The sequence below is a fragment of the Bactrocera oleae genome, chromosome 2 (genome assembly GCF_042242935.1).
Source record: "Bactrocera oleae isolate idBacOlea1 chromosome 2, idBacOlea1, whole genome shotgun sequence".
Taxonomy (NCBI): Eukaryota; Metazoa; Arthropoda; class Insecta; order Diptera; family Tephritidae; genus Bactrocera; species Bactrocera oleae.
Window position 1 is genome coordinate 91,593,610 of NC_091536.1, and position 18,806 is coordinate 91,612,415.

Sequence of the window (18,806 nt, forward strand, 5' to 3'; positions counted from 1 at the left end):
CGTCGTGATTTCAACACTATTATGAGAAAGAACCACAAGTACGAAACTATGTTAGGTATATGGCGGTTAAGGGAAGCGTTGATCCGATTTTACCCATTTAGCAGAAGTTATAATTCGATTTCGACAATTTTTGAACTTAAGTTGAAATACTTTGAACGTATTATTTGTGCAAAGTTTTATTTTGATAACTTCATTGATGTCTGATTTGTATACTGTAAAGCGAAGCATCAAATGGATTTTAAGACATTTTCACTATGTACGGTAGGAATGTTTGGATAACCTCACACACCAAATTTAGTTGAAATCGGTCAAGTAGTTCCTTAGATATAGGATTTCACTTAAAGGTAGACGGTGACACTGCCATTGCCCAATTTTTATAGCTGCTGCTATAAAGCCCTTCCATACCATATTTATTGTAAATTTAATGCTTGTGGCGCACTTATTCTGTGAGTTATCGCACTTTTAGTGGTTTCCAACAAACGCGTTATATGGAGCGGGCGTGGTTATTATCTGATTTGAACCATTTCCACTTACTTTGAAGAGGTTATGAAATGACTTATCCTTAGCAAGTTTGGTTAATATAGCTTTAGCGGTTTGGAATATATGTACATTAAAACATTTTGAGAGCAGGGTCACGAGCACTTTTAAGAAATGTTTAGCCCACAGGTGTGCCTTGCCACAGTGTTCTCATCTGCAATACAGACCAGTCTTTGGTGCGAAGGAACATAATTAGCAAGTTTCATCAAGATAGCTCTATTTTTACTCAAGTTATCGCTTGTTATCGGACAGACGGACGGACAGATAGTCACACGGAATTCAACTTATCTTGTCATCCTGATCATTTATATATACATAATTCGATATCTATCTCGATTAGTTTTAGGAGATACAAACGACCGTTAGGTGAACAAAACTAGTATACCCTGTAGCAACATGTTGCAAGAGTATAAAGATATAGTTGTCTGATGTCTTAATATTTATTTATTATTCATTTGAAAATACTACGAATTGCTGCTTTTGTTCGAAATAATATTCTCTCCAAGTTAGTCAAAAAGTGAAAGAAAATTTAAAAATTAGATATTCACTTGATGCAATGTATTGGAAATCATTATTAATAAGGAGTATTCAATTAAAAAAGAAATCGAATTTTCTAAATCTTTATCTACATTTGTGCATAGACATACAGTTTTACGCATGATTTTATAATAAATCTTGTTTCTCACTCACCATTGTAACCGCATCAGCATTACAAATATGAAATCGGCATCAAACACCTCGGGTTATCATGAAAAACTTACAATTGCAAAAAGCTTTTGCAATATTTCATAAATCAATGAGTGCATACAGAAATTTGCATGTTCATTCATACACGCATACTCGCATGTATGAGTAGTTTACAAATGTACTTATGCATGTACCGTGCTGTATAGTAAAAAGAGAGTAACATTAAAAAATAAACAGTGTGTGTGGGGGAACTGACTAGTTTGAATCAGATATAGTAAAATTATTATAACATTTTTTTCCAATATATATATGTAGTGAATTAAATTAGTTAGCTTGTAAGTTGTCGTCGAGGAAATATAATATTTTTATAACATTACTTGTTAAATAGCAGCAATACTTGTATCTATGAACCTTTATAAATCAAATAATATGCTCTTGACATATGGAAAACATGCCAAGTAGATACCTTGTTAGATACTTTGTAGAGCATAAAATGCCCATCGGCAATGAAGTAGTTTTATGTAAAATAAAAATTAATTAAAACCATGAACATATTCAATGTGTCTGGTTTTTATTTAAATATTATTAAAAACCAATTAGCATGGCTTTTTGCATTTATATATATGTATATATATGAAAAAAACACATTTTATACCTTTTGAAAAATGAAGATTTAATTGACTTTTGGTGGTTCCTGAAGGTCGTGCCGCCGCTGACTCGGAACTGGCGTAAAAGATCGTGACCGCAATTTTTATCTAAAATCATCATCAATCAAACATTGTATCACTCCAGTGAGCTTTTTATCCCAGATAGATTATGATTTTGAGAAAATTTCAACACTAACAATGAAAATCGGGCTTCCAAAAAAACATGGTTTACTTTAGATTATTTTTCGATTATTTTCGTGTTAAAAATCTTCTAAAATTAATTTTTTCTTTAGGTCTGTAGTCTATCTAAAGTAGTATTTTATTTCTAGATGAAGAAAGTCGGTTTACTACTTATTTCGTAATCCCCTACGCCAATTTGAAAAACACGGTTTCAAGAAAACGCCGTGATCAACTTGATATTCCGAACATTTGCGTATACCTGACCCAATATTTACATTGTTTATTTTATGTTACTACAAACAACTGTTACATAAAGATAAAAAAAATTTAATAATAAATATTTTGTATGCAACTTATTGTGGATAACGGTTGTTTACCACATAATGCAAAAATTTGAAAGATTTTAGTTCCCAAGTTTTAAAGTAGGTTACTATTTCATAATATTACGCTTTATCGGCAATAAAAATAAAAAATAAATGCCTTTTCCTAAACAAATACGTATTTTCGTTTTTTTTTCATTATTTTTGTATTATTTCCTCAACTTATTTCCCAATTTTATTATTCGATGCATTTTCCCCCAAGTCGCAACTCACGCTTCTGGGAATTGCGCAAAACTACGCTGCCTCCGTGGTGTAGCACAGATCGCCATCACCAGCCAAGCCATCGGCCGCATCTTGACGCGCGCGCTCAGCCGCGTTTGGCACATAAGGCTATAATGTTTTATATGACTTTTCTATTCTGCATAATGTGATGCATCGTGCGGCGCTTGACGTTTGGCGCTTCTCATTTCACATACCCGCACCGTCTACCCACTTACCCACACACGAGCTTGTAAGCTTACAAACGTATGCATATGCAGCCAGGCGTGCGTGTGTGTGTGTTAGTGTGTACAAGGCGGCACGGCAGCGGCGTCTAACATTTGGTTATGCTTCTGGCATTTTGCTACAGGTCATAGTTACGTTAGATTTTCTTTATTTCTCGGCTCCTTTTACGCTGACTCGTTGTGGCTATGCATTTGCTTGGTTTGCTAGTATTGTTTTTGTTGTTATTTAATTTTGCATCGAATGCATTGGATTGCGAAAAAGAGTTCGTCGAATTGCCATAACGATACTTGCGAGCGGCATTTGCGCAAAGCTTTACCTATTTTACTGGACTTGCGGACGTATGGACGGACAAAGAGACAGATCGGCAGGCCAACTGACTCAATGACTGACTGGACGGTCTGGCGATAATGGCGTTGGTTTGATGATGCATACGCTCGTGTGGGGTGATGACTGCGGTCACCGGCGTTTGTCGATTTCCTAATTTTTTCCTTATGCCTTGTCGCTGTCATTTCATGTGCCAATTTAGTTCTGTTTGGCTTATTTATACCAAGGCAGACATTTCTTCTTCCAAACAACAACAAACGCACATGCATACATACATTAGTGTGTCACTTGCAAAGTACGAGCATAAAATTTTGTCTCGCAATTTGATTAGAGCGATACTGGCTATAATGTTGATAATAATGATCAAATTTTATGTCGTCTCCTTTGATTTCATTTTTGGGCAATAATTGAAAAACGGTGCCAGCGCTAGTAACTTTCCACTATTGCGCTGCATATTATTTTGCTTATATTTTTATGTTTGTTGTGTTTTGTTTTTCAAAATTGCTTTGGCCTTGTTGTTGTTGTGTTGCCAGCTTGGCTGACAGCGCATTTCTCGATTGTTTGTTTGTTTATTTGCTTTAGTCGATGACATTTTCTGCAGCGTTATTCAATTAAAATGCACAGTTAATGAGTTTTCTGTCAGTATTTGAGAGGCTGTCGAATATGCAATTACAATTATGAAATTTGTTTTTGTCTTAGCCTAACCAATTACTCTCTAGTTTATGGATAATTTGATTTAAAGTTGCAATACTAAATATACATACATACATATATAGTATTATATGGTATTATATGTACATAGTTTCCATTTTTTAGTTCAAGCCAAATCACTGTACTCTGAATTCGGAATCACACTTTTGAGGTACTCATACAAGAGCAAGTAATCTGAAACCAGCTGTATAAATCAGAGATATTTTGAAAGGAAAATTTTCAAAATAAAACAAAAAAAGTTAATTTCAGCTTCAGATCGAAACTATAATACCCTTCACAGGTTCATTTCAATCACGAAAAACGTTTTGCTACCTCTTTCTTGCCACTTTGTTTGATATAAACAACCTTCAAGTCGAATTAAGATCACTTAATTAGGAAAAATATATTTTATTGAGATTTTAATTTTGATCGGTCGGGCAAAAGAAAAGAACGTGTGACATAGACAAATAAAAAGGGGATAATTTATAAATAGAATTCATAGTGTCTCCGACATTTCCTTTTGGGTAATAAAATCTTCATGGCAAACTTAATATACCCTGTTCGGGGTATTTAAACTTACAGGACTCAAAATATACCGTTGTAATAGTTCTTCAAAGTTAAAAAAAAGATAAAGAAAGCTGAACTTGTACAATACGCTAAATGAGAAAATCTCAGACATTCCATTTTATGTTTGTGATTACACAAGAGTCTCTCATATCAGAATACCATTTGTCAGAGATCATTTTAACATTAAATTTTGTTACCAGATGATATAATTGTTTCTTTTCCTTAGTAGAACTTATTGGATTCATTTTTCTAAAATTATTACATATCGGTACAAAATATATAGTAGATTCATGCGATGTTTATTAGCTGACCAGTGATCGTTCGTTAAATGCTGCTAACTCAATCCTAAATTAATACGCCAATTTGGGAAAATTAAAACTTTAAGCGTCGTAAATAGTATCTGTTCAGTTGAGAGGGTGTTGTTATACCTAACCTTCAAAAGACTCGCTGAGAGTCAAAAAAATCTAAAAACTAGTTCAACGAGATAACCGACTCTCTATCAAAGTAGGGTTTTGGTGATATTGTTCATGAATATTTCGGAACAAAAGCTCTGTGCAAAGCGAAACCAGAGCAAGCTTACATTCGACAAAAAAAAAACATGAATTGATGATTCCGAGCAGTATTTAAAACTATACAACCCCAATAAACTAGAATTTATACTGCAATTATACATACGTCCTTTTTTCTACAAGAAGCTGCTCATTTGTTGAAACCGCCAATATCGGACCACTTTAGAGTAGAGCTGCCATCTAAACTGACCTATCAAAATCATGTCCTTGTATAGAAAACTTTTTTATTTGACAAGATAACTACGTAATTTCTCTAGAAATATTGTTTAAAGCAACGGTACAAACTCTGAAGAAATGGTTCAGACCGGACTATTATAGTATATAGTATAGTTGTCATCAAAATCCAATCTTTGTATGGAAAACTTTTTTATTTCACTAGATACCTTCACGAAATTCGGCATGAATTATTATCCAAAGCATCGATACAATCTCCGAAGAAATTGTTTAGATCGGACCACTATAGTGTATAGCCGCCTTTCAAACTGACCAATCAAAATCAAGTACTTGTATGAAATCTTTCACATTTGTTAAGAGTATTATAGTTTCAGTGCAACCGAAGATAACTTTTTTTTCTTGTTTTATCATTTTTCCAGCAGTAAAAGTACTTTTGTACCACACTGTAAGACACAAACTTTTTAACTTCAAAAAGCTGTAACCAACTCACGAATATTCTCTCACGAATGTTGTCTGATTTAGTTTACAAAAAGAGAACTACGCCGACGTGTTAGTTACAGATGTACCTGCCATTAATGTTCATATACATGTATACTCGTATATTATGTACATATGTATCATATGTGTGTAAGAAAGTACTAGTAAGCCCGTGTTCCATTCTCCAATCCTTGTTCGCCAGCCACCATGCCAATGATCAAATAAATATTTATTTTACCACCTTTTGCCGTTAAATTCAAACACCCACTACGATTATAGCGGTAATCTTGTGTTATTCATTACCCACTGATATCATAGCACACACATACTTACAAATAAATTTAAATGTTTTTCCCAACAGCGCTGGCACACCACGCAGCCATAGTGCCATAGCCGGCTCCGGCAAGATAGTTTACACATTTGGCAATCCTACGCTTATCGGCACCGCCAAATGGGCATCCACTCAGCAAGCGAAAATCCAAATTAAACAATTACTGTGCCACAGCGGTGCAACACTCGATGAGCCCAAATCCAATTACATGTACGATTGTCTGCGCGAGAAGTGTGATATCGCAGCTGATCGCATTTTTCACATCGGCAAAGAGTTGTGTAAAAAGGTGTTTGGTGCAAACGCGGACGATTATGAGCTGAGTCAAGTGGACAAACATTCGCAGGTGGGTGGTAAAGTGTAAAAGATAGTAGGCGTACAGTAGTGAGTGTATGTGCGCTGTTAGTTGCCGTTGTTTTCTACCGTCTAGTGTTGCTGAACAGTTTTTCTACAACATAATCTTTTACCCACACAGGAGATGACAAAAACAATTGGCACAATTTGCTGTGATCACGACGGTCCGCTAGATCCTTCTTCGACTATGTTAGCCGGTACTGATGAGGCGTGTTGCCTAACTGTACGCTTGAACTTCTCCAAAGCTAAATCGGTAGCGGTCTTTCCGGGGCAAATAGCCATCGTGTCGGGCAAAAATCCCAAAGGCGATACTTTCATTGTGGACGAAGTGTTAGCCGAGCGGCAACTCAGTCCGCCTACAGCACCCAAACTTACAGAGCCATTAAGTTTTGTCATCGTTGCCGGTCCGTATACACATGACGATGATCTTGTCTATGAACCGTTGCACGATTTGATTGCGTACTTAAAGGAGCACAAACCGGATGTGCTAGTATTAACTGGACCATTTCTAGATGCCGAACACAAGTTAATTAGCGAAAATGTTACGCTGGCCGAATCATTTGAATCATTCTTTGAGAAAATGATTACGAGCATTGTGGATGTTATTGGGTGAGTAATGTAATGCTTAAATAATATTTGTATATGTGTTTGACTACATTTAAATACCTTTTAGTAATCATTACTTTTAAGTAAGTATTTATGTTTAACTTAAGACTTACGAATATAATTTGCCCTAATTAGATAAATGAAAAAGAGTTAGGGGACATTTTAAGTTCGAATAATATGAGTTAGGTTATGGAACTTAAATTCGTAACGAATAACGACGCCAGTCTTATAGGCTTGGTGTCACAGCTTCTTTCGATAGAAGACCGGCAAGCACATTCCACTTGATGCCTTTATGCCTTTATGCCTAGGAATCCAATCTAACAAAATGTGATTATTTATATCAATCCCGTTTTGAGGATTTTGATGCACTCCAGTATTATTATTGATTTGATTTCAATGGTTGTTGTTGTTGTTGTTGTAGCGGCAGAAATCTGCCGAGTTGACAGTCCTTGGCCGGAATAAACCCGGGTCCGTTCCGGTTACGTGGACCCGACTGTCGTAGGAACGGTCGAATGATTTCAATGGTGGTCGAATGGTCGAATTTGCCGCTTGATGATCACTAAGAATGAATGTATTTTCATCATGATAGTTTTTCTTTAGATAATCTCAGTACGTCTGCTAAGGCGTAGACTTGAAAAAAGCTTGAAAACCTGCCCATGGCACTGACAGTTTGGTGCGTAGTCCCACTATCTCTGTCCCAATTCCATCTGTCATTTTCGAACCGCCTCTTTACTATTGTAAAGTGCTCATTCGTAGGTACTCTTCTAGAGCTTTTTTTCGCTTTTACTGCCCAGTGAAATTTTTAGCCTTTATTTAAGTATATACGTACTCTTGGTAATGTCGTCTTTAGGACTATTCATAGTTAATCATGAAAGATTATGAAAACGTAAACATATAAATATTTATGGCTTTTGTAGCAAATCTTGAACTAATAGATAAATGGTGAGAATACAAAAACTGAAACGGTGGCCCTATTTCTCCCTTAGATAAACTTTGCCAGAGTTCCGTAATTTCATTGCAAAAGATATCTAAAAGTTCCGCGTTATCTTCACGTTGCTTAGAATGAAATGACGTTATCACATCTATTCATCCAAATGACTCTTTTCGAATGGAGTGGACGCGGTTTCTTGTTTACACTTACTCTAAATTTCCTACCGAAAAAGAAATGTATAGATCAAACCTCATCAGAATGCTCCTTTATAAGCAAAATTTAGGAACGGGTCCCATGCTAGAGTGACTCCAAATCAGTATAAAGCAGGTTTTAGCAAACTTTTTCCACCAATCGGCCAAACCACTCAAAAGTATGGATAAGAATTATAAAACATCGATCTCTGACTGTCATATTCTAATTTTTTTTTTACTACAGGGAAGTAGTAGTAGTGTTAGACCGAGAAGTCTTCGGTCTAACACTTTGACTTTCCACAAGTTGCAAGCCCTCAGCGGACTACCGATTGCACCCAGGTATATAATGGTGTAAAAATTTTTCAAGTCGTTACATATCGTGGATCACAATGGGCCTCCTATTGGCCTAGGTGCGTCGTTAGACAGCCACTCTACCTACCTACCTACCCTACATATCGTTAAACCGTAAACCGGTTAACCGCAAACCAGTGTAAAACCCTTGTTTTTATTGCATTTGATAAGAGCCAAATTATCCATTGAGAGTCGAATACTTTGAGACCATTAGCTTGAGAAAGATTGAATAAAATTTAATGAAACTTTAACGGTTCTCTAAGGTCAAGATATGTACCATATATATTTTTGTTTATAACGCTCGAAATACCATTTTCGTATCGTTGGAGAGAAACGTTGTTTTTGAAACTTTTATTCGGATTCCTTGTATTCGGAAAATTATTAGTTTTTGTTTATTGGATACTTTGCTTCTGCTAAAATATATATTTTGTATATCTAAAAATTTATATTAAATTTAACTACAAGTATGTTTAATTTTGAAAGTTTTATTTTAATATTTAAATATTTATACCCTGAACAGGGTGTATTAAGTTTCCCAGAAGTTTGTAACACCCAGAAGAAAACGTCGGAGATCCTAGAAAATATACATATAAATGATCAGCATGACAAGCTGAGTGGATTTAGCCATGACCGTCTCTCTGTATATACGCGAACTAATCCCGCAGTTTTTAAGATATCGATCTGAAATTGTGACACGTCCTTTTCACCCCAAGTAGCTACACATTTACCGGAAGTGCCGATATCGGACCACTAATGCCAACACCTGAAGGTGTTACCCAGGCTTTATTTAATCTTTGCAAGTTATGAAATGTTCGGTTACACCCGAACTTAGTATACAAAGAGCAGTTTTCCACTTGCTACCAACAGATCTGTAACAAGGAACATTCTATGATACTTCAAAAGTTCCCTTTTCTTCTCACTAGCAAGGATTTTCGAAATCCTACGGAGCTGAATTTAAATAAGTTCCCCAATATTGCCTCCTTTCCAGAGAAGAGTGGGAAAGGGACGAGGTGGTTAAACTTCGCAAAAGAGGGAATTTTGATAGATATTTAATCGCCAAATATGCCATAAACATAGCTGAGTCACGGTGAAATCAATGCCTGACTTGCTCAACAAGCAGGCAAAGATGGTATGAATTAAACATGGGCCGCACATGCCGACTATTAAAATTTAAAAGGAATGATAAAAGAACTCTAGTAGCTTTACTAACAGGTCGCTGTCTATGAAGATTTGGCAGAAATACCAATAGACTAGGAATGCCATATAACGACTACTGTAGAAACTGTCAGGAGGAGAGAGACCATTAAACATCTTCTGTGTAACTGTAAGGCATAGATAGGTTTAGAAAAAGAATCGCAACTCCCGGCCGAGGGTTTCTTGACGACGTCTCGAAGGTTGCTCATATAAAACTGTTCGTACTGATTCATCAAAAGCACGTGGTGGCTCCGAGAGGAAACAATAGAGTTAAGGGACCACTCTACCTACCGAGCCCTTCCTTACATGTATTAAACTATATTTAATCTTGAAGTTGTATATTTACATAACTTCATGTTGTAATATTTTTAGGTTATTTTGTTAAAAATGTATAAGTGATATTAATTTATGATTTTTTCTTTAAATCTGTACTATTAATTTTTACAGGAATTTGACAACAATTTTGATTGTCACTTCACATAAGGACGCCAACGCCGATCCTGTCTATCCCACTATGTCAGTACCGTTACGAAAGTCATTTCCCAATGTGCATGTCTTGCCCGATCCATCGATGATTGACTTAAATGGCATCGTTGTGGGAATGACCTCGACGGACATAATGCAGCATATAATCTCGAATGAGTTGGCTTTGTAAGTTCCATTGAACTATAATTATATTTCAAAAAAATGTAAATATTAAGTTACAATTTCTTGCAGCAATGCTGGCGATAAGGTAAAACGCGTCGTCAATCATCTGTTCAATCAAGGTTCCTTTTACCCGCTACATCCGTCAGCCTGCGATGATATCAGCTTTGACAGCTTCTTGGCTGCAAGATATGCCAAAATTGAACAAATTCCAAACATACTAATATTGCCGAGTGATCAAAAGTGTTTCATACGGGTAAATATAATAATGTACATTTATTGTTAAGTGCATTGTTTGATTACATTTTTATTTAACTGCAGGTGGTAAACGGCTGTTTGGCTATAAATCCAGGTCGTTTGGCCGACAGCAATGGCGGCACTTTCGCGCGTTTCATTATTACGCCGCCGGCAAGCAAGGAGGAGACGAATATTTGCAACTTTGTGGCCTGCCAAATACGCAAGGTCTAGAATACGTTTTATACACGACACTCTAACTGTACAATGTTTTTTCTTAAGTAAAAAATGCATATTTATTTTTTTTTTTCATATATAATTTGTTGTAATACAAAAACAGCAATGTTCATGAAAATGTTTGTTTGTCTTTTAATAAAACATACACATTCCTCATTATCGCTTCAATATGCTTATATATATTTATTATAATTTAACGATTTAAAGTTTGTTAATTTCCAAAGGCACCTGGAAAGTATTTTTTCTCATCTTCGACAATTTCTTCCAAAATGTCGTCGATTTCCGTGTCAGGATAACGTTCCACCCAGGACTTAATGTAACCCTCGTGCGTGGCATCATACGTTTTCAGTTTCACTTTCTCACTCTCCACATCCGTGTTGGCTTGCACCAAAATTATACGTGGTTTCTTATGCGCCAGACAAATGTCACGCCATTTCGCCCATGGATGCGATCCGCCTTCACTTACCTCGGAGTAGTGTTCATACATTTCAGTTGCCGCTGCGATATCAGCAGTCGATTTGTAAACTTGAAGTTTCTTGAGGAATTCCTCGATGGCCTTTCTGCCAACTGTTTGGATTTTTGTGCGGTCCACAGTGAGACGTAAATTTTTACCATTATCCGTCTCCTCGATGGTGACAAAGCCTTCACCCGCCTCCAAAAGCACCTTCATAATAACGAAGCGTGCACGTGAATGCGCTTGCATCCATTGTTTCGATTGTGGGTTGTACATTTCCAAAGCAACACCCATACCATTCCAAATTAAACTCAACCAGTTAATGTAAATGATTTTCTCCTGCTCAACAGGATCCTTAAAACCGAAAATCTCCAAGATATCTGCTTGAAGTGAAAGATACAACCCGACTGCTTCTGCGCGACATTCCTCATAAGAAGAGCCGATCGCACCGAATTTCGTATCGTACGTTTCGCCAGGTAAATACCAAGTTTTGATGGGCTCACCAGTAATGAGATTTTTCGTGTTGTCTTTGTCAAAATTTAATTTGCCGTTCTCATCTATGCGGAAGAGTTTACCACTACCATGACCGAGCAGCTCGTGCAAGCCGACTTGCACCTGTCAACGTGATACGTTATTTAATTCATTTATTAAATTAATAGGGGAAAATTAAGAAAGCTTACCTCGAAAGACTTCACTTTATATTCCTTCATTAGCTCCTGATCTTCATCAGAAAGGAATGGGATGGGGTCTTTACGGTTGATATTAGCCAACACGTTGCCAAGCGATACGTTTTTAAAACCTTCATCCTGGCGAATCTCGTCATCTAAAAATTGGGAGCAAAGCAGAAAAATGTTGATAATTTAATTTTAGAATTATGTTTTAACTACTTTGTAAAAATAAACAAATACATACAATTCGGGATGTTAATTCCTGCTGGTACTCCACTACCAGCAAACGTCAGCACATCCAGTGAAGTAAAATCTGGTTTCAAATAAGTGTCTTTCTCGTAAGCTTCAGTCCAGGGCAAATATTCCAGAAGCTTCTCAGCGCGTGCTACCAGTTCGGCGAACTTCGCAGAACTTTCTTTGTTGACCATAGCCACAAAGCCCTCGAATTCTGCACGTCCACCTGCAGGATCACGATATGTTTCAATGAAACCAATATAGGTTTCAATAACAGGACCCTTATCCTTAATCCACCATCTTGAAAAATAGGCATACACTTATTTCTATCAAGTAAAATATTATGCGTTTTAAATGTGTACCTGGAGCCATCCTTATGATCTGCTAATGAACCCTCTTGGAAGGACTTTATATAATGTTCAATCATCTTCTGCTCATTTTCATTTGCTGAATACTTTTTTGCTTTCTCCAGATTTTTATTGACACGCTGTAAGAGCTTTTGATAGTCACCTCGTGTTACACGAAAACTATTGCCATTGTAACTCTCCAAGGGCAGAGTAATGCCATCCTTGTCGGAATTATTCACAGAACCCAGCTTAATGTCGTAAATAGTTTGTGCATTTTCGACGACTTTAAATGTACGACACATATAGGGTTCAATACGCTTCGATGTTAACCACTCATTGACAATTTCGGCATCTTCTTTCGTACAGTTATCTGACCAGTACGTCGTTATGCCATTAGGTGCAAAACCCAAAACCTCGTCACGCGGTTTCAACGCGTAGATAAGAGGAGCAGCCTTCTCATAAGCGGCTGCTACCCGCTTATCATTTGAATAGGAAGTTGATGAACGTACAATCGCCTCGAACTTTTTCACATCCAAATTCGGAATGATTTTACTGTCGCCCATACCTTTGTAGTTACCGGCATTGGCAAAAATACCACAAGCATACACCAAGAAGGCCTAAGATAAATGAGAAGACTTGTTAGCAACAATATTCAATCACAATGCAAAACGCATATTACATAACCTTGAATTTGAGAAAATATAAAATATGGACTTACGGTAAATTCATCTTCAGTAATGCCATTAGACAAAACCTTTGCTTTCAATTCTTCCAATGGTTCGGCAACGAAAATGCGGTGTAAAAATGAGAAAATTAACGGTGCTTCCGGACTAGATTGTATCAGTGCTATAAGACCACCGTCCCATGAAGCTTTACTGAAGTAGTGAGCATAGAGTTTTTCTTTCTCAGTTAAGCCCATGAATGCATTTTTGCACTCCAAATCAGCAATCGGTTGCGAATTGGGCAAAACAAAATGTGCTGCGTTGGCGGAAGACATGGTACGTATAAATGAAGTGAAGCTACTGAAATAACAAATTATGAATGCATTACAAGTATTTTCGATTGATATATATAAATATATATATATATATGTATGTACATATATAGAATACATTGCAAATACCTTAAATTTAATTTATTTGTACTAATATTTGAAGTCTTAGACAATAGTGAGCTACTAAGTTTTCGAGCGTTCCCTGAATTTCCCACATCACCCAAATTTCTGCTAGGGATAAATAACTGAGTACCGATCCTGCGAATTGTCTTGTATGTCATTAAAGTTCTTCTAACGCTAAGCATTTTTGAGTTTTTTGAGTGTCTAATAATTTCTAAATTTAATACTGAAAATAGAGGGGTGCATTAAAAAAAATTTAATTGTATAGCGCAGTTTGTACTTACATTTGCACTCGTTTTAGAAAAATTGTTATATCTAATTGTGATTTGTGTGGAAAATTTTGAAGAGAGCATATACTGAAATTAGCGAAAAAGTTTATGTTAGCAATTGTGAAAACATGATAAGAATTAGATTTAACGATATTTGTTCGATATGAATTGAATGCGATTAAAAAATGTATGCAAAAAACCTGTCAGTACAGTTAGTTCAGTTACATATTTGAACTTAGTTGGAGTTCGTAAGCAGAATTTATTTATCTTCTGTTATCAGCGTCGCTTTGTTAAAACATATCAATGGGTTATTTTCCATCAACAAATCACAATAATAATGCATATGTCAAAATTTGTATGAATATTTTAGCTTATTGTCATGGAATAATATAGTTCATAATTTCGATATTATAAGGGCTTAAATTATAAATATATACATACATATATTATATACATATGCATATGATGTGTAGCAAATACATGTTGTTTCTGAGTTCTATAAGTGCCACGCGATACACATTACCGGCTAATTATTAAATCGACGTCTATACAGATATGTACTCACATATAAAAGTATTAATTCTTTCAGAAATTTAATACAATTATGAAGCTAAAATATTTAACACAATTATGAAGCTAAAATCTGTCTTTTTTTAATGTTGCAAAATTAAAAGAGCGAAAAAATATGTCATACACTAGTAATTTGCTCTAAATAATATGCATATGTGTAATTATATTATTTTTTACAGTTTATAAAAGCATATTACCTTTGTAATAATTCTCAAAAATGCTTGGCGATTCAACTTTACTTTTATATCCTCGTTTTAAAATTATTCATTCACTTCCACAAATGCTCAATTGAATAATAAAACAATGAGCTCGGTGACTCGGAATTTTACAATGAAATGAAAACAGCTGATTCAACTAATGCTAGAGTTCCCGAGTTGCTAAAAAATTTATAACACTTTTGATAACAATATCAGCTTTACAGTAAAGCATACTGAAAAATTCTACTTAATCAAATATTTGTTCAAAAAATTTTATTTTTATTAATGATTAATGACACGCAAAAGTAAAAATTTTAATTTTTATTTATTTTTAATTCATTACATGCATAACCTACCTAATCTATAACACAAATTAAATTCAAGGTGTAATCACAATTCATTTACAACATTTAAACATAAAAGCACAATATGGTTCATTCAATTACTACAATAAATTAGTGTCATACAAAGAAACAATTGATAACTGCAATGGGAGATTTTGCGACATCATTAAATATTATTAAGCATATTACATTTAAAAGTGCATTTATCACAGAATTTATCTGCATTTCTATTGCAACTGCTCCATGGCTCTAAGTGCAGACTCTTCATCAATGTCTGGAATTATGGATTCAAACATACTTTTTGGAAAGGCTACATTTCCGATCATCACAACTTCATTCGGATCTAATGACGGTTCTAGACCATCAATTACATCATTGTTTACAGATGGCATACTCATAAGAGTTGGTGTTACAGTGGGTATGCCACTCATAATGCCTGCATTATTGACATGCTGATGTTGAACGACTACCTGAGCTGCAGCCGCAGCTGCCGCTGCTTCCAACTGTAATTTTTGCATTTGCATCATTAAACGAGCGTTCGCATCCAAGTGCGAATGCCTAGCTCTTATATGCTTGTCACGATCGCCGCGTTGACGAAAATTCTTTGTACAAAACAGACAACCAAATGGTTTTTCACCAGTATGGATGCGTTGGTGATTTTTAAGCGCATCTGCACGATAAAAACGTTTACCACACTCTTCACATTCATAACGTCGCTCGCCGCGATGTATAAGACGATGCTGGTAGAAAACCGAGCCAGTTAAGAAACGTTTGCCGCACACCAAACAATGATAAGGACGTTCACCAGTATGACACTTGCGTATGTGATCATTCAAGTCGGGACGAATGGTAAATTTACGTGTACAACCGGGCTCCTTGCAAGCAAAGGGTTTTACCCCTGTAAGAGTTGAGTGTAATATTTTTTTAAGGTCACGGTACATTCATAGATATTTTATAATACGCTTACCTTGATGAAAGCGCAAATGTTGCCATAAGTGGCTGGATTGGGTATACGATTTCCCACACATGTCACATAAGTATTGGCGGGTTTTGCTGGATGAACCAGTTCCATCTTTATCGCGTTTATACTTCTTATAATGCTTTTCTTCATAATGGGCCACACATTCTTGCGCAAACTCAAATACTACATCGCAATATTCACAAGGTAGCTGTAGAACACCCAGGCATTTATTCAAACGAGGAAAGAAATGATAAGCTGTATATCTGTTAAAAAAAAGAAAAGATGATTTTTTCAATGAATTGCAATGTATTGCAATGTATTAGATTTAGTTTTTACCTATGCTCATGCAGCTGATCAAGAGATTGAAACTTATTCTCACAAACATTACACACAAAGTAACGCTGTGTAGAAGCTTGATGCACCTTAAGATTCTCTCGCATAAATACACACTCAGCTTGCCAATGCGCACATATTTCTTTAGACGTGCGCATATGAATATCACATGAGAAGCACTCGAAACGTCGTTCAGGCAAATGGCAAGCAGAATGTACAAATAAATAAGATACTTCTGAGAAAACAAAATCACAAAATTCACACTGCAAAATGCAACTTAAAATAACCATTTTGAGGTAAACAGGTGATTTATCTCCATGAACTGTTAGTGGCCCCGCACAGTTATTGGTCTGTATAAAAAAGTTATTTAATTTGTTATTCATTATCTATACTCCATTTTATATAAATAAATTACCTCCATCTTCAAAAAACTCATAGCGTCGTCTACATAGGATTCGTACGGAATTTCTGCGCAATTATCGAATTCTTTTTCTTCCTGCATACTTCCGGGAAAGTGAGAACATAAATGTTTGAAGGCAGCAAATGGCTCAAAGAATACTCTTCCGCATAAAGTACACTTAATGACAACTCGCAGTCCATTAACACTCTGTAAGGAGCTACTTTGTGATGTAGTCGTTTTACCCCCCGAAGAAGCGCCTGGTGTTGGTATTAGATCCATTGCATGTTTCTCCATATGCCGCAAGAGACCTGATGCATGCACGAACTTACGCTCGCATAGTGTACACTCATGAGGCCCATCCTGCTTTTTGGTAGCAGTATTCGATGAATTCGAGCCTGTCGATGTGTTTGATGTATTACCTAAAGTACCACTGGAATTGCCTGTATTGTTATTTATTGATGCATTAACGTCATATTTTAGTTCATCTTTCAAGAAACGCCGAATGCGTATCTGATTTTCGCGCAATAACCGAATGCATGCCGGTTCCGGTGGCAATAGTGGTTCTTCTTTGATAGGTTTATTAATAGGTGTAGATGCAGCGGGGGGAATGATAAGATTATGGTGTTCATCGTAATCACAAATATGAGATTGAAAAGATATGATGTCAAAGAGGCAGTTGCAATTAGAACATTTCACAATTCGATAAGCCGATGAGGGGACATCGGGTGGAATATATAATTTAGTATCTGAAATTGAGGAGTTTTGATAATATCATACTGTATGTAGATCTATATTATTAGTTTATACTATGTGTACACACATACCAAGTGGACTACTTTGTGGTTGCGTCTCCAGAAATTTCAGAAGTTTTAATTCTTCTTCTGTTGCATCAAATGACTCTGTTGTTGTTTGTTTTATTGTTTCATTAACCATTACTGTTGTGTCAGGGATTGGTGCGGCAAATGGTGTTAATGGCACTGTTCCCACCAAATCCAAGAAAGCTGGTTCTGTGCCTCTACCAGTAATATTGCTTAAATCGAGTACATCATTTATATCGAAGGGAGGTATGTTTGTTGTTGTTGGCAATTTGAAAACCGATTCATAATTTTCCAATCTTGATTTTGTTAAATCTTGTGGTTCATCCTCTGATATGCAACTAAGACTTCCGGAAGGAAATACAAATGTTGCCGATGAATCTATAACGGATTTTTCTCTGTAATCAGAATTAAATTCTTTTAATTGTGCGAAAAGTTGTTCCGACAACCAGGCATCGGAATTTGTGAATTCCTCTTCACTTGTATTCATCATGTTTAATTTTCTTCTAAATGCAACTCTCTAAGATCTATTCAATATTTTATTGGCTATACGCTGATCCAGATACATATATTGTTTTTTTTCTAAAAAAAAAAAAAAAATATGGCGTCTTGACAAATTTAGCCAGCCTACTGTTTGTATGTTATTCGATAAAGTTTGTTTTGAGTGAAAAAACATATAATAGTGTTAATAATTCATATGAATGAGAATGAAAAGAATTTTTTGTGCATATAAGTACGTAATTAAATATTTTCAATTGTTAAAACTTTAAATAGTCTTAGATATAGATACCAAAAAATAAATCGCACATTTAATTGTTACCTATCTCACGACAGTCAGGTCTACGTATCCGAAAAGGATCGGATTTTTATCCCTCTAAAAACTGTTAACTCTGCAGCATTCTTCAAAATTATTTCAAAGATGTTTCCTGCCGCTACTACAGCCATAATAAAATTAATTGTAGTTATGTAATGTATAAATTACTAATAGATTTATTTCAAATTATTGTACCAAAAATAAAAAATTTATTGCTCACAGTATATTCAAATTATCTCAAACAATTAAGCTTTTTTATGTTGAAAAGAAAGTAATGTTTTCATATTTATTATTTATTTTCAAAATAGTTCACCCAAATACATTTAAAAATATTTAAACTCCCTTTATCCCTTAAAGTAGCTAGATATTGTGTAAACATGGCATTATCACGGATGGCACAAAAGAAAATAGAAATACTTACCAAGTAGGAATAAGCTGTGCATTTCGCAAAAAGATAGCATTTGGAATTAGTGGATGCATTATTCCGATAAAATTGTTGTGCCTTTAAACTAAAATTAATAGTCATTTGACGTCATATG

The 18,806-nt window shown here is 35.5% G+C and overlaps 3 protein-coding genes across 7 annotated transcripts in view; 1 reads left to right on the forward strand and 2 right to left on the reverse strand.

Annotated features, from left to right (window-relative positions):
• The window catches only part of PolA2 (DNA polymerase alpha subunit B), a 100,982-nt gene extending 90,067 nt beyond the window's left edge, over positions 1-10,915 (forward strand). The window contains exons 4-8 of the mRNA XM_036356901.2: positions 6,038-6,350; positions 6,480-6,967; positions 10,079-10,282; positions 10,349-10,532; positions 10,598-10,915. Of these exons, the coding sequence (XP_036212794.2) occupies positions 6,038-6,350; positions 6,480-6,967; positions 10,079-10,282; positions 10,349-10,532; positions 10,598-10,744 (1,336 nt within the window). The 3' untranslated portion in view covers positions 10,745-10,915. The remainder of the gene's footprint in view (positions 1-6,037; positions 6,351-6,479; positions 6,968-10,078; positions 10,283-10,348; positions 10,533-10,597) is intronic.
• Positions 10,904-14,755, reverse strand: DppIII (dipeptidyl peptidase 3). 5 transcript variants are annotated; one of them, XM_036356896.2, is made up of 8 exons: positions 14,601-14,738; positions 13,849-13,920; positions 13,574-13,790; positions 13,169-13,469; positions 12,466-13,067; positions 12,114-12,403; positions 11,882-12,024; positions 10,904-11,816 (listed from the first exon to the last, which is right to left on the reverse strand). In XM_036356896.2, exons 3-8 carry the CDS (start codon positions 13,747-13,749, stop codon positions 10,959-10,961), a joined length of 2,370 nt encoding a protein of 789 aa, XP_036212789.2. In that variant the 5' UTR covers positions 13,750-13,790; positions 13,849-13,920; positions 14,601-14,738; the 3' UTR covers positions 10,904-10,958. The 5 variants fall into 5 exon arrangements, with proteins under 5 accessions (XP_036212789.2, XP_036212791.2, XP_036212793.2 ...); XM_036356898.2 differs by having other exon boundaries at positions 13,169-13,472; XM_036356900.2 differs by lacking the exon at positions 13,574-13,790 and having other exon boundaries at positions 13,169-13,472.
• A 151-nt stretch (positions 14,756-14,906) lies between these two features.
• Positions 14,907-18,036, reverse strand: topi (matotopetli). The gene is made up of 5 exons (XM_014243630.3): positions 17,463-18,036; positions 16,654-17,384; positions 16,242-16,588; positions 15,912-16,168; positions 14,907-15,842 (listed from the first exon to the last, which is right to left on the reverse strand). The coding sequence occupies exons 1-5, from the start codon at positions 17,944-17,946 to the stop codon at positions 15,172-15,174; spliced, it is 2,490 nt and encodes an 829-aa protein (XP_014099105.2). The 5' UTR covers positions 17,947-18,036; the 3' UTR covers positions 14,907-15,171.
• Positions 18,037-18,806: the final 770 nt, after the last annotated feature.